The sequence below is a fragment of the Drosophila melanogaster genome, chromosome X, assembly GCF_000001215.4.
Source record: "Drosophila melanogaster chromosome X".
NCBI lineage: Eukaryota > Metazoa > Arthropoda > Insecta > Diptera > Drosophilidae > Drosophila > Drosophila melanogaster.
In genome coordinates this window covers 2,421,531-2,436,922 of record NC_004354.4, presented here as the reverse complement: position 1 = coordinate 2,436,922, position 15,392 = coordinate 2,421,531, and the positions used below count along the sequence as shown (strand labels likewise).

The following is a 15,392-nucleotide window of genomic DNA, read 5'->3' as shown; positions in this document are numbered from 1 at the left end:
TCTATTCCCACTCACTCCACAATTACCCCAACCAAGCAGTCTGACCACTAGAAATCTGCAGCACTCCGAATGGACTCCAATGATCTCCAATTCAGCATTTGAGCTGAGATCCAGCAAATTCGAACTAATTGCTGCACCCAGAGCATAACCCAGTATCGATTCGTTTGCCACACTCCAAGGGAAAGGATCAAAGTCCGGGCTTCGTGGCAGGAGGCTGTTTGTCGAGGAACTTTCTTTCCCGCAGTTCCTTTGAAGCGTTCCAGCTAACAATTAGTGAAGAAAGTCGTGTGGCTCGTGCACCGAAACAATTCCGCAGCCAGCGGTCCTCAGTTCTCAGTCCGCTTCTAATTATGCGTCGAAAAATTGAGCGCCTCAAATTACTCGTGCAATCCGAACAAGAACGCAACATGAGCCTTGGCAATGTTAATGGAAATGCAAATGCCATTGCCATCGCCATTGCCATTCAAGTTAATTAATCACGGCAACTTGTGGCAAATTGTATGCAAGGGGTATCCAAGGGTCGACCGGAACCGTAGATCATTAGGAGTTTAGCGTTTAGAGTGCTAAGATGGCGTGGCATATGTGAGTGATCCTCCATTGTGTCCGGCGGATTGTTGGAAAACCCTAGCTAATGGTCTGCGCTGACAGTCGAGACAATAAACGCGATGGATGTATATTTATATATGGTCTAGTAGAGAAAAGGATTCCGGGGGACAGCGGGTCAGTTCCCAGGGAGAGGAACTCTTTCCACGCTCCGCTGATCGCAGTATTTGTCTATTTGGCAAACAGACCTCGATCACGACAAAAAGATAATCGGCGAAGGGTAAGACAGGAAGTGATCTGCTTTCTTCGCATCGTTTCCACTTGTCTGGCCACAAATTTGAGGTTGCCTGACCAGATAATCTTATAATGTTGCTGCGCCACAGCAAAAGTCTTCTCGAGTTTCCCCCGATTGTATTGACAAAACAGTTTCAGTATCAATGACAGGATTTTCAGCCACGGCGAGGGGCAGGTGGTCACCGCATCGATTTAGCCAGGAGTGGGGGGGCATAAAACCTAATTTCGAGTCAGCAACTAACTCCACAGACTCCCCATAAATGTGTCACATCGCGCCGAATTGATGGGATGTTCGTTCCCCAAACTTCTACCCCACTCCAAACTCCAGACGTTCACGTCCACCCTGCTGCGCCAAAAGAAACGCAGGAGGGGTTGAGACAACAATTGTAGGAAATTGCCAAAAGTGACCACAGCGGCGGTCAGCATTCCGAGCGACCCGCAAAATTGCCAGCGAGCAACCACTTGTAATCAAGCCAACGCCATCCGGTTTTGTTATCATTAAGCAACCGCCCGGGAAAGTCGGAAAAGGGCTTTCCCGAGCCGAACTACGCCGAGGCAGAACCCTTTCATTTGCCTTAATGAAAATGCCCCCGATGCTGTCTATCTGTGTGTCTGTCTGTCGCCTGCTATTTATTTATTAAATGCAGGAGACTCCCTCGCCTCCGGATGGACACAATGGACATCGGACAATGGACTGGGTCAGCTGGCACAGCTGTCACATTTTCCCTAAGCCCTGGATCTCTGGATCCGTCACCCACTCCCTGCACGTCCATCTCCATCCCCACCTCCACCTCCACCTTCACCGCTTCCTCCAACTCCCTATATTCAGTACTATATCTCCAGGCTTTAATGAAGTTGCGGGGATTTATTGCCCAGAGAACCAGTTTCCCACCAAACGCACAAAATGAAGTCGCAGCGGCTTGTGGTGGTGGTTTTTCGAAATCCCCTCCAGCTGTGGTTTCTGCCTCTGATTGGCCGAGCCTGCGAGCGAGCTCTACTTTATTGCATGGCCCGGAGTTCGGCAGAGTCTTCGATTTCGTAGCAGGACCTCGATTATAAACGCCAAAATGGCGCAATCCCTGGCAATGGAGGATGTAACGTAACATGGCGACGGAACTGAATTATGCGACCTTGAGACAAGTTCTAGTTCAGAAGATTAACTTTAGGTCCTTTTCTAAAATCCCGTCATTTTTTGGACACAACTTTCAGTGATCTACGGAATGGTAAACTGTCCAAACAGTAAGAAATCAGCAATATAGTAAGAATAGTTTTGTCAAGCTTAGCTTACTTAACTCTAGTTCCTTACTTGCCAGTTTTTAGCCACATTTTTCGACCTTTTTGATTCCCCTGCATTACGTCAAACGTATTACTGTTGCGACCAGGCTCAGAGAAATCTGTTCGTTGAGCCTAGCTCGACAGTTAGTCAAGTCATCTAGAATCCATTGCCGGCTTAAAAGTGGAGAGCTGCGGATCTGGACACTTGTTTTCAGGGGATTACGCTGTTCGGAACACGCAATATTATGCGAGATTAACTTGAGGCAGCCAGATAGTCAGGATTAGCATGGAGGATTGGAGGATCGAGAGAGCTGTACCTGGTCACCTGTCGGATCACCCGGAACCCTACGGCCCACTGAGCTTCCAACAATATTTGTGTTCTCCTTCCGAGAAGCAAAAAATGCACTTTTAAAGATGAAACTGAAAATTATGAAATGATATGCTAGTTCATATTTTTGACAGAACTCGGTGACAATGGCACATTTTGCCACCTACAAAACTGCGTGCACAAAGGGCTTAAACCGCTTAAAGACCGTTTAATCTCATGGATTTCAGTCGTTTTTAGTTTCATGTGAAAAAACTCGAGGCAAAAGGCAACTGTGCTTCTCAAAGGAGATGAGTACAGAACGGAACGGAACTCGGATACAATGGGCGTGGCCGGGTCGAAGACTTTACGGGGTTAAATGCTCATATTACGAGCTGGCCAGGAGTCACTCTATGAAAAAGAGTTATGCGGAATGAGGCTTAGGACCTCATTGAGTTCCGTTCAGTTCAGTTCCGTTCTCTGTTCCAGGATTTCCTCCGATCTACCGTTCTCGCCCGGTCCCTAACTGCCGATCCCGATTGTATCTGGGCAGCGCATCCGTTCCGCTGGAGATCGTGCTGGATGGATATGCTTTATATGCTGATGGCAGTTAAGAGATGGTGCGAACTGACAATTGACACAATTACCAGGACGGCCAAATCCGCAAATCGCTGCAATGCCATTTTGACAGCAATTGTCCTGGCCAACAATGTGATCTGGGATCTGGAATTTTGAATTTCGCTTCTCGAGAGGAAGGGGGCTAACAGTAGCCATTCTAACGGGGTTTCGTAGGCGGCTTTGGCTTGCATTTGAACAATGGCAAAAGGACAAAAAGGAGTGCAGCAGCAAGGACACTCCCGCAAAAAGGTGTGAAAATTTCAAGGGCCGCTTGATAGATCGAGTGGGCTCGAAATCCCGATGGTCGGGGGCGGATCATAACTCTTTTTATGTGGGCTCTTCGAACGGCGGTTTGATTAACTCCGGAAAAACCCCTAACGGTGCTCGGCCGCTGACAATGGGCGTCGTGGCTGATGGCAGCTAATCAACAGTAAAATGCATAAAATTAAGTGAGCATTGAAAGGGCATTATCGGGAATAAGGGTCTTTGCGCCGGCTATTAGAATTGTTTCACACTTTCCGCACATAACTGTACCGCAAGCGGTTCTCACCCAAATAGATACCGATCTCAGTGCTCCGAGTTGGAACAATGGCCCAAAACGTTGACAGTTCATCAAAACGAATGATGCATGCAAAATGAATGTGCCATCAGTGATCAGTGGCGAATACCCCTGCAATCGCTGCTCAGCAGCAGTGTCTGGTGCACTGGAAAAGAGGTTTGTCAAAACTTTGTCACTTAAGTATTCATGTTCAGATTAATGGTCCTTTCAAATTATCGCAGTGTAGCCGTAGGAGCAGAGATCTCCCACTCGGAAATCATGCGTGAAATGTTGCTTTCTTTGGATTCCTTTCTTTTGCTCGTCTTGTGTGTGCGAGTATTTCAGTATTTTCCCAACCCGAGCATTCTCATTTTCCTGTGACTATGGCGATGGGCGTGGACACGGACACACCCCTCTATCCCCTGTATCCTGGCCATCTTCCTGGGGTCCTGACAACGGGACAACGGGACAACAGGCACAATGATGGCGTAAGGAAGTAGCAAGTTAGTTTTGCCCATTTAAATTGCACTCTGGACACCGAGCTCTTTGTGCGTCGATTTGACGAGCATTAAATGACACTTTTTCCGTGTGGGGTCCCCCCATCGATCAATCGATCGACCCAATCTTGAGTCAGAACCTTGAACTTATCGCGCACAATTTCAATATTTGGCATTCGCAGCTCCACGCACTCGATCATTCAAAGTTCATTGAGTTGCTGGGATGTTTGGCCGGTGCAAACTTAAGATAGTAATACGATAGACGCGATGTCGCCCCAATTTGGAAGATGCAACTTGCTCGGCAGATAAGAGGACTCCAAAGAATTGCGGGTCTGCAAGGCCAATGTCATTTGGGTAATCAAAACCGCACTAATTGGCATAGTAATGCAATACTGCTTTTGAATTTGGGATCCGGATTTCATATTCCGGACTTGAGATCTGCTCGAGATCTTTTCGCTTGGCTGGTCAGCGGTGAATGAAGTAAGGCTCTATTCGAAGCGGCTCGACGTCTCTCAATTAAAGAGATGCCATAATTGAGCAGCCTTTTGCTGGACGTGGGATTAGGAGCCATAGGATAACAATTAGCCAAAGGATTTGACGACGGAAGCTATGGCCATTGTGGGTTCCCTTCGAGTACTTAACTTGTGTCTTTTTTTAGTCGGGGTTCTTTTTGCCGAGCTGTGCACTTCCGTTTGCGGAAGTGGCTAAGGCAAATCCCCAGACACATCGAGCCGAGCAATACCTGTTCCCATTATCCTCTGCAAGTGTGCACTTTGCATATGCCAAGGAAAACAAACAAGTGATCCCAAGTCCTCGATTCTCGATTTCCGACTCTCGATCCTGGTTAGTCTTTTTCGCTTAGCCCAAACACTCTGCTGCGAGAGGAGAGTGCCTTTGTCCGGCCGAGGAGCACGTGTAATCCCCGTTCACTTCCTCGCCGGCCGACTACTTACTTCCTCATTAGCATCGCAGGATATAGGTGCCTTTCCTGATGGGCTTAGACGGCCATCGTGGCCGAGAATCAACTGAATGACGGCCAAACTAATCATACATTTGAAAGTAATCTCATTTCATCAATTGTGCTGAAGAACGGCCTTTCAAGGAGTTCCTTTGGGAGGAAGTTGGCATTATCTTGCAAGAATTGATGATATGAAAAAGATAATTTATTACCAGAAACTTACCATCACTTCGAGATGAAAGTGCGGAGGAGAGCGCTGATCTTTGCTTATCCCAAACTAGGGGTTTTTTAGGGGTAAAAAGCGGGAATACAGATTCTCAGAAACAAAATGGCAGTCCTAATATGTGATAAGTTGCTTTCAACTTACGTTTACGACAGGGGCCATTCGAAGCTAAGGATTCCAATATGCGACTGTTAACCCATTAAGACAAAGGGCCGCGAAAGGAGTTAACGGCAATTCCCCGAAACCAAGCACGAATCCAAATCCAAACCACTCCTCACCCTTTTTTGGACGGGTGGGACGGGTCATATAAGGCAAAACCCCTTTCAGTCAATTAGTCGCTGATTTTCTTTGTCACCTAGCAGCGGACCAATATAAAAATCGCAGCCACAATGGTCGGAGGAGAGAACCCTTTTTTTTTTAAGGACCGCCGGTGTCCGAAATATCAGTTTATGGCTCCTTAAAAAACTGCAGCGGTTTTAGGGCCCGCGGACTCGGAATGAGGCCTTTTCGCACGAAGCGTCCATTATGCAATAAAACTTTGGATGTTTTTTAGGCAACAGCATAACAGCCTAATACAGCGCATACCGTGGGTGGGCAACCCGTTCGGCCATCAGGTAGATGATTCCGTAAAAAACGCGCCCAAGGTCACAACTCAAAGGATTGCACAAATATTGCATCTTTGGTTCGGAGCTCATTATGGCGAAGGAACAGCAGTCCGAGTATATGAATATATGGTTTTATGGCCTGCTGTTTTTTACGTTTTTTTTTCGCTGAATCTGGTTTTTACACCGAACTTGGCAACTCTTTGGCTTCGACTTCGGCCGCGACTTTTTATGGCATCTGCTCGGGATCGATTGGGCTGGGCTATACGTATGTCCAGGATCTGGAAGGGCTCGGGTTCGGGCCCGGTAACCGCAGGTAAGGGATCGACTCAATGACGGCGACGTGACGGTCCGAGTTTTAGTTTAATCCACCATTTTTACGGTTGGATTAGCGCACGGATTAGCGGATAAGTTCGCGGTTTTTTACTGATTACCATCGATCGATCCCTCTTTTTATTTGCAATTCACCCAATCCCCCTGAATGGGCAGTTGTAAAAAGAGAATGAATGAAAGATAGTATATAATGTAGGTATTGTTGATAGGATTTGATAACATTTCAGCGTAACAAATCTAAACTACGTTATGTCCTCGAATTAGCTGCAGTAAGTATCTAGCATAACATTTCCCATGGATGATAGCCAACTTTGTACCGCTACCCACTTCCGTTGGCTGTCGAGGCGACCGTTAGGACAAACAGTTAACAAAGTGAAACAACTTGTCGAGGATCCCACATCCCACGCCGCAGCGGAAGCCAAAGGGATAAAGGACGTAGAATCAAGGATGTTTAAGGAGGAGGGCAAACACGAGCAGTCAACACGGACGGCCACTTGTCGCAATGATCCTGGACTCTCGATTCTCGATCCTCGGGCTGGCGGCGTCATGAATCAAATGGGCAGACTGGCGAGTGTCCTTGCCAAAATTCCGGGAAGCCGAGTTTTCATTGCCGAAATAAGAAAAGGATGCGAATTACGCCAGCCGAAAAGGGCTGAAAATTGCAAGAACGCCAGAACTCGTCCTAATTTCCATAATTTGTCACGCACAATCCAACGAATTCGCCATCGCATGGATACACAGATTCTAGATGGGCTGGTCAGCAAAAGGATTTCGAAACAAAAGCGCAAAACAAACGGATTTAGCCATCACAACCCTTGGATGTTGTGCATCTATTATCAACAAACTAGATTCCATCTCTTTTCTTCTGCCAGATGCCTCTCTTTCTGGCCAGAAAAGTATGATTTGAGTGTAATTATAATAGTCTACGGTCGGGGGGTCTTTGATATGCGAAATGTTCTAGAAGATTCAGAAGTATGGTTTATTTCAGTGCTGAAGAGAATAGCCTACGATGTTTAATTGCGGTTTATTCTTTATATTTGAAAGCAATATATACAGCAGTTACTTAAATCTAAAGGTTTAATAACTTAAGATTTTTAAGATTGGTTTTTGGGTAAGGGTTTTATCAGTTGGATGTCAAAGCAAGTAAGTTAGGTACAATTGTAATAAAAAATCAAATGCACAATGCTGGTATATACAAAAATCTGGGGTTTCCTCAAACTTGGACTTATAACATCGCAATGAACGCCTATGAAAATAGAGCCGAAGTTTATAACTCTATATTGATTATGAATATTTTTAACCAATTCCATGAAAACGAAATGTAAAGCACTGCAGAGGTGGTACGAATTTTCCTATTTTTTCCCATTGAATATTAAAACCAAGAAAAAACCATATCCTTTCGCGGAAACTGATGAAACGTAAAGTTCGAAAACTCTTTGTACTTTCTTTTTAAAATTACGTTAAATGGCGAACTAACAATAGCACAAAGAACTATGATTTTTGCGAAAACTGCGAAAACCAAATGAGGGAAAGGGCAGCCGCACCCTTGTAAAACCCTTTCGAAAGCGGTGAGACAGAGAGGGCAACAGGCCAGAGCGGGACAGAGTCAGAAGCAAAGCCAGAATCACCCCTTTGCCCTTTGGCCTTTGTACCGCCTACCTGCTTCGTACCGCTTCGGCTGGCCGCTCGTGTCCGCCATTTCGATGTGAATGAGGCGTCGGCGCAGCCTCCGGATTTTCGGTATAAATGCAGGGGGTTCCGACGAGAGGAAATCAGTTTGCGTTCGACATCGTCAGCGTGAAGATATAGCAACATCAGAGCTAGATCACCAGTCTATATAGCGTCAATCAGTTGGATTAAACCCAGAGACCATACACCGAACACCATGCTAATGCACGAGAAACTCATGGCCGGGCAGTTCTTCGATCTCAAGACTGGTAAGTTGGCCACGCCCCTTGGTTTCTCCTCGATCCGTAAACTAACAAATCCCCTCTCTCTCTCAATCTTTGCAGATCGCAAGCCCCTGATGCACCACCACCAGTACCAGCACCACCAGCAGCAACCACTGCACCACTTGCCGCACAGCCAATTGCCGGTTCAGGGATCCTTGGGCCTACCCAAAATGGATCTGTACACGGCCTACGCCTACCAGCAGCAGTTGCTGGGAGCTGCCCTCAGTCAGCAGCAACAACAGCAACAGCAGCAGCAGCAACATCAGCAGCTGCAGCAGCAGCATACCTCCTCTGCAGAGGTCCTGGATCTTTCCCGTCGATGTGACAGCGTAGAGACACCCAGGAAGACTCCCTCGCCGTATCAAACAAGCTATAGCTACGGCAGTGGTTCCCCCTCGGCTTCGCCCACCAGCAATCTTCTGTATGCCGCCCAAATGCAACAGCAGCAACATCAGCAGCAACAACAGCAACAGCAGCAGCAGCAACAATTAGCCTCCCTGTATCCCGCTTTTTACTACAGCAACATCAAGCAGGAGCAAGCCACGCCCACTGCTGCTCCGCCCAAGGTTACACCAACCGCTAACCTTCTGCAAACCTTTGCTGCCGCCTCTGCTGCGGCCGCCGCTGCTGCTGCCGCTTCTTCGACCAACTCACCAAGACCCGCCAGCAACGCCAGCACCATGCAGATAGACGTTCTGGAGAATCCCCTGTCACCGGCTGTTGAGGCCACCACGCCAACCACCTCCAGCAGCGGCGAGGCGGGAAAGAACACCCGTCCCTTCAAGGCCTTTCCCCGGGATCCCTTGGTCATAGCTGCCAATTTCGCAGCCACTGATGTCCTTTTGGACAATCCGCGAGTGGAGCGCTACACGGAATACCGGAAGCGAGTGCTTGAGCAAATCCGCAGCTCCAACGGAGGATCGCGCACCGTAACCAACCCAAAAATGCGAAGGACCAACTCAAGAAGTGGATCCGTCAACGAAGGCAGCTCCTCAAACAACAACAGCGAAAGCGAGGATCGCGCTGCTGCGGAGGAGTCAAGCGACTGTGACTCCCAGGCGGGCAACTTCGAGAGCAAGTCCGCCACCAGCAGCTCCAGCAACTTGGCTAACGCTACTGCAGCAAACTCGGGCATCAGCTCGGGCAGCCAGGTTAAGGATGCCGCATACTACGAGAGGCGTCGCAAGAACAATGCTGCCGCCAAGAAGTCCCGCGATCGCCGCCGCATCAAGGAGGATGAGATCGCCATCAGGGCCGCCTATCTGGAACGCCAGAACATCGAGCTCTTGTGCCAGATCGACGCCCTCAAGGTCCAGCTGGCCGCCTTCACCTCCGCCAAAGTAACCACCGCCTAAAGGTCCACTCCTCTCTTGATGCGTTGAACGCGAGGATCCGAATCGTATGTCCAGTTTTTGGGTCAGCTTATCTGTGAATAGTTTAGGGGGCTCAACTTTCTTTTTTTTTTACACGCTCGCATTTAAGTACTTTAAGTCCTTGGAGTATACGTTATATTTGGAAAATGTATTAGCTGTAGTGCATCTCGCAATCCCACCAGTTAACTATCAATGGAATCATCTATAGTTGTAGAAGTCCCAGCTAGCTATTAATGTTTAACTTATAAGTGAATTTTTTTCATAGCCCTAAGGAATGAATTTCAATAAATTATCGAAAATAATTATCTCCTGGAATTTCTGTTCTCGTTGGTCGCCTCCTGGAACTCCTGTTCGCCTGGTAATTTAAACCGAAAATCTGTTAATTTTGCTTACAAAATTAGCATTTTTGTGGCAAATTTTGGGATTTTTGGTACCAGGCCAACATACTCAGTAGCGGGTGTCTACTGAAAACCAACTAATCGTTGGTCGCCTCCTGGAATTCCTGTTCGCCTGGTAATTTAAGCCGAAAATCTGTTAATTTTGCTTACAAAATTAGCATTTTAGTGGCAAATTTTGGATTTTTGGTACCAGGCCAACATACTCAGTAGCGGGTGTCTACTGAAAACCAACTAATCGTTGGTCGCCTCCTGGAATTCCTGTTCGCCTGGTAATTTAAGCCGAAAATCTGTTAATTTTGCTTACAAAATTAGCATTTTAGTGGCAAATTTTGGATTTTTGGTACCAGGCCAACATACTCAGTAGCGGGTGTCTACTGAAAACCAACTAATCGTTGGTCGCCTCCTGGAATTCCTGTTCGCCTGGTAATTTAAACCGAAAATCTCTAAATTTTGCTTACAAAATTAGCATTTTAGTGGCAAATTTTGGATTTTTGGTACCAGGCCAACATACTCAGTAGCGGGTGTCTACTGAAAACCAACTCAAAAACAATAAAACACCTTTTTTTAGGGTTTAAATCATTTATTTTTATTCATTAGGAATCGTTCAGTTCCTTCTGAACTTAACTTAATGTGTAGCTTAAAAGATATTATGGATTTTTTCCTTAATTATAGTGTATAAATATGTACCGTGGAGAGATTATACTATCTTACGTGTAAGAATTCATGGGAATGTATTCTCTTCAGACGTCGGAGGAAAATAGGGTCGACTAGATTATTCGCCGACGTGTTCGGGTGGGCGCTAAGCCTGTTGGCATATCGACTGCTGTGGAAGTTTATTTGGTCTCCCAATGGGACAACTTTTAAGTCCCTTTCAAGAACTCCGTTGGTCACATACCAGGGTAGCCCAGATGCATGTCGTGCCGCTCGCGATTGTATTACTCTAAGCCTATTGAGCTGAGTCTTAGAGGCTATTCCCCACACTTGGATGGCGTAGGTCAGTGTTGGATCTATAATAATAAATATAATAAAAAAAAATCTAAGAAGAAGTGTATTGAAAAGGTGTTAGATCCAAGTAAACTTTTAAAATATGAATTTCCAAAACAGTTTAAATTGAAACATCCAAATCAAGGCAACTTTTAAACTAAACTCAACCCATTTTGTATATAACGCTTGTCGAAATATCGGAATCTGTATAACGAAGTGGCAAGGAGAACAGAAAGGGCTTAGCTTAACTGGAGTAAAAGAGATAAATGAACAGACTGATTAAAAATACATAACGATAAGGTTTCGCGTTAGGAACAACATCAGAATGTCAACCGCATCGGCATCCAAGGAATCCACCAAGAGATCCAACCAGAGGCAGCGGCAACTGCAGTCCCAATACCAGTCGACCGCATCCAAGTTCAAGCATCAGAAGTCGCAGCAGCAGCAGCAGGGATCCTCTAAAGGTGGGGGCAACAACAAACGGAGGAACAGAGCAGGACGTTGGCACCAGGGTGCTAGGCAGCTGCGGCAGTCACCAGTCACCATTTGGAATGGAGGCTTCTGTCCGGGAATCGTCAGAGGATCGTCCCGGAAGCAGAGGAAGAGCTCTTGGTTGGGGGGAAAGATATCGGCCCAACACCAGATCCAGCAGCAGCACCCACGAATACCCAGCTCACTGACGCATTTCGCGGTTAGCAAGTGCTTCCTTGCACCACCTCCAACGGCGCTGCCCAACCCACCTGAGCACTGGACTTTGTCCAGGTCGAAGGGTATGCAGACGGGCCTCTCGAAGCGGAATCTCCTCGATGATTTCGAAACGCACAACTGTTGCTCAATGTGCAGTCGTTACCTCACTGATGCTGGAGGCTCAGTGTCTGGAGCAGGATCTGGATCTACGGCTGGATCTGAATATGAATGTGGAGGTTCGATATGAATGTCTAGAACACCCGGTTGACCCCGAAGCCGCCAATGAGTGGCAAAAAAATCGAAATGAACATAAAGCCAAAAACATAAAACGAAAAATGGAAAATGAAAAAACTTTTACAAAAAAGTGAAAACATTTCATCTGGAAATGAGTAATACGAAAATGGACGCTACAAGCGCAGAAAAACGGAAAAAATGTGCAAAGTACCTTAAATATTGATAAAGAATAAATTCAGAGAGCACCAAAATAATAATAATAATATCTATAACTAATAAAAATAATAATAATGCAACTACTATAAATCGTGTACCCACCACCCACCTAAACTTTTAGGCCGCGCCAAACCGCCATTCAATGGCTTCAATACTTTTGTTGAATACTTTTAGGCGCTGTAAGAAATCGATTTACTCAACGTTTTAGGCGATCATAATCAGTAGCAGGTGTCTACTGAAAACCAACTGGGGAATCAGAGTTAACTTAATTTATTAGAAAAAATGTTTTGGTGTTTTTTTAGTTGTAACTTCGCAAAATTAAGGCGCACAGATACGAAACATACTGCTTTTTGCAGCTGACAACCTTACCTACCGACTCATTTCATATTTTAGATAATTTGGTAAAAATAATTTTTTGCGAATTTTTCACTTTTTTATAAGGGGTTACATCACGTTTTTTCCGAAAAATGGCGATATTTAAAAATTTTTAGCTGGAAATGCCACTAGATAGGAAATTAAGCTACAAATTCAACAAGGTATGGCATTCCACATTTGAGCGACTATTAAAAAAGTTGTGGATAAAATTCTGATATTTTTTTTACTAGAAATCATGACACATTTGTTTGTCAAAATGAACGATTTTTTAATTGGTTTTTTAGTTGTAACTTCGCAAAATTAAGGCGCACAGATACGAAACATACTGTTTTTTGCAGCTGACAACCTCACCTACCGACCCATTTCATTTTTTAGATAATTTGGTAAAAATAATTTTTTGCGAATTTTTCACTTTTTTATAAGGGGTTACATCACGTTTTTTTCCGAAAAATGGTGAAATTTAAACATTTTTAGCTGGAAATGCCACTAGATAGGAAATTAAGCTACAAATTCAACAAGGTATGGCATTCCACATTTGAGCGACTATTAAAAAAGTTGTGGATAAAATTCTGATATTTTTTTTACTAGAAATCATGACACATTTGTTTGTCAAAATGAACGATTTTTTAATTGGTTTTTTAGTTGTAACTTCGCAAAATTAAGGCGCACAGATACGAAACATACTGTTTTTTGCAGCTGACAAACTCACCTACCGACCCATTTCATTTTTTAGATAATTTGGTAAAAATAATTTTTTGCGAATTTTTCACTTTTTTATAAGGGGTTACATCACGTTTTTTCCGAAAAATGGTGATATTTAAAAATTTTTAGCTGGAAATGCCACTAGATAGGAAATTAAGCTACAAATTCAACAAGGTATGGCATTCCACATTTGAGCGACTATTAAAAAAGTTGTGGATAAAATTCGAACATTTTTGTTGGTAAAAATCATAACACATTTGTTTGCCAAAATGAACGATTTTTTAATTGGTTTTTTAGTTCTAACTTCGCAAAATTAAGGCGCACAGATACGAAACATACTGTTTTTTGCAGCTGACAACCTCACCTACCTACCCATTTCATTTTTTAGATAATTTGGTAAAAATAATTTTTTGCGAATTTTTCACTTTTTTATAAGGGGTTACATCACGTTTTTTTCCGAAAAATGGTGAAATTTAAAAATTTTTAGCTGGAAATGCCATTAGATGGGAAATTAAGCTACGAATTTAACAAGGTATGGCATTCCACATTTGATCGACTATTAAAAAAGTTGTGGATAAAATTCGAACATTTTTGTTGGTAAAAATCATAACACATTTGTTTGCCAAAATGAACGATTTTTTAATTGGTTTTTTAGTTCTAACTTCGCAAAATTAAGGCGCACAGATACGAAACATACTGTTTTTTGCAGCTGACAACCTCACCTACCTACCCATTTCATTTTTTAGATAATTTGGTAAAAATAATTTTTTGCGAATTTTTCACTTTTTTATAAGGGGTTACATCACGTTTTTTTCCGAAAAATGGTGAAATTTAAAAATTTTTAGCTGGAAATGCCATTAGATGGGAAATTAAGCTACGAATTTAACAAGGTATGGCATTCCACATTTGATCGACTATTAAAAAAGTTGTGGATAAAATTCAAACATTTTCGTTAGTAAAAATCATAACACATTTGTTTGCCAAAATGAACGATTTTTTAATTGGTTTTTTAGTTCTAACTTCGCAAAATTAAGGCGCACAGATACGAAACATACTGTTTTTTGCAGCTGACAACCTCACCTACCTACCCATTTCATTTTTTAGATAATTTGGTAAAAATAATTTTTTGCGAATTTTTCACTTTTTTATAAGGGGTTACATCACGTTTTTTCCGAAAAATGGTGATATTTAAAAATTTTTAGCTGGAAATGCCACTAGATAGGAAATTAAGCTACAAATTCAACAAGGTATGGCATTCCACATTTGATCGACTATTAAAAAAGTTGTGGATAAAATTCGAACATTTTTGTTAGTAAAAATCATAACACATTTGTTTGCCAAAATTAACGATTTTTTAATTGGTTTTTTAGTTCTAACTTCGCAAAATTAAGGCGCACAGATACGAAACATACTGTTTTTTGCAGCTGACAACCTCACCTACCGACCCATTTCATTTTTTAGATAATTTGGTAAAAATAATTTTTTGCGAATTTTTCACTTTTTTATAAGGGGTTACATCACGTTTTTTTCCGAAAAATTGTGAAATTTAAACATTTTTAGCTGGAAATGCCACTAGATAGGAAATTAAGCTACGAATTTAACAAGGTATGGCATTCCACATTTGATCGACTATTAAAAAAGTTGTGGATAAAATTCGAACATTTTTGTTAGTAAAAATCATAACACATTTGCTTGCCAAAATGAACGATTTTTTAATTGGTTTTTTAGTTGTAACTTCGCAAAATTAAGGCGCACAGATACGAAACATACTGTTTTTTGCAGCTGACAACCTCACCTACCTACCCATTTCATTTTTTAGATAATTTGGTAAAAATAATTTTTTGCGAATTTTTCACTTTTTTATAAGGGGTTACATCACGTTTTTTTCCGAAAAATGGTGAAATTTAAACATTTTTAGCTGGAAATGCCACTAGATAGGAAATTAAGCTACAAATTCAACAAGGTATGGCATTCCACATTTGAGCGACTATTAAAAAAGTTGTGGATAAAATTCAAACATTTTCGTTAGTAAAAATCATAACACATTTGTTTGCCAAAATGAACGATTTTTTAATTGGTTTTTTAGTTCTAACTTCGCAAAATTAAGGCGCACAGATACGAAACATACTGTTTTTTGCAGCTGACAACCTCACCTACCGACCCATTTCATTTTTTAGATAATTTGGTAAAAATAATTTTTTGCGAATTTTTCACTTTTTTATAAGGGGTTACATCACGTTTTTTTCCGAAAAATGGTGAAATTTAAACATTTTTAGCTGGAAATGC

The 15,392-nt window shown here is 43.1% G+C and overlaps 2 protein-coding genes across 2 annotated transcripts, besides 1 other annotated feature; both read left to right on the top strand.

Moving 5' to 3' along the window:
- The first annotated feature begins 7,955 nt into the window (after window positions 1–7,955).
- gt (giant) lies at window positions 7,956–9,810 on the top strand. The gene is made up of 2 exons (NM_080310.3): window positions 7,956–8,122; window positions 8,198–9,810. Exons 1-2 carry the CDS (start codon window positions 8,071–8,073, stop codon window positions 9,490–9,492), a joined length of 1,347 nt encoding a protein of 448 aa, NP_525049.1. The 5' UTR covers window positions 7,956–8,070; the 3' UTR covers window positions 9,493–9,810.
- Window positions 9,811–10,488: 678 nt separating this feature from the next.
- Window positions 10,489–10,918: a mobile genetic element.
- Window positions 10,919–11,067: 149 nt separating this feature from the next.
- Window positions 11,068–11,998, top strand: CG32797 (uncharacterized protein). The gene has a single exon (NM_166939.2). The coding sequence runs from the start codon at window positions 11,218–11,220 to the stop codon at window positions 11,824–11,826; it is 609 nt and encodes a 202-aa protein (NP_726810.1). The 5' UTR covers window positions 11,068–11,217; the 3' UTR covers window positions 11,827–11,998.
- The last annotated feature ends 3,394 nt before the right edge of the window (window positions 11,999–15,392 follow it).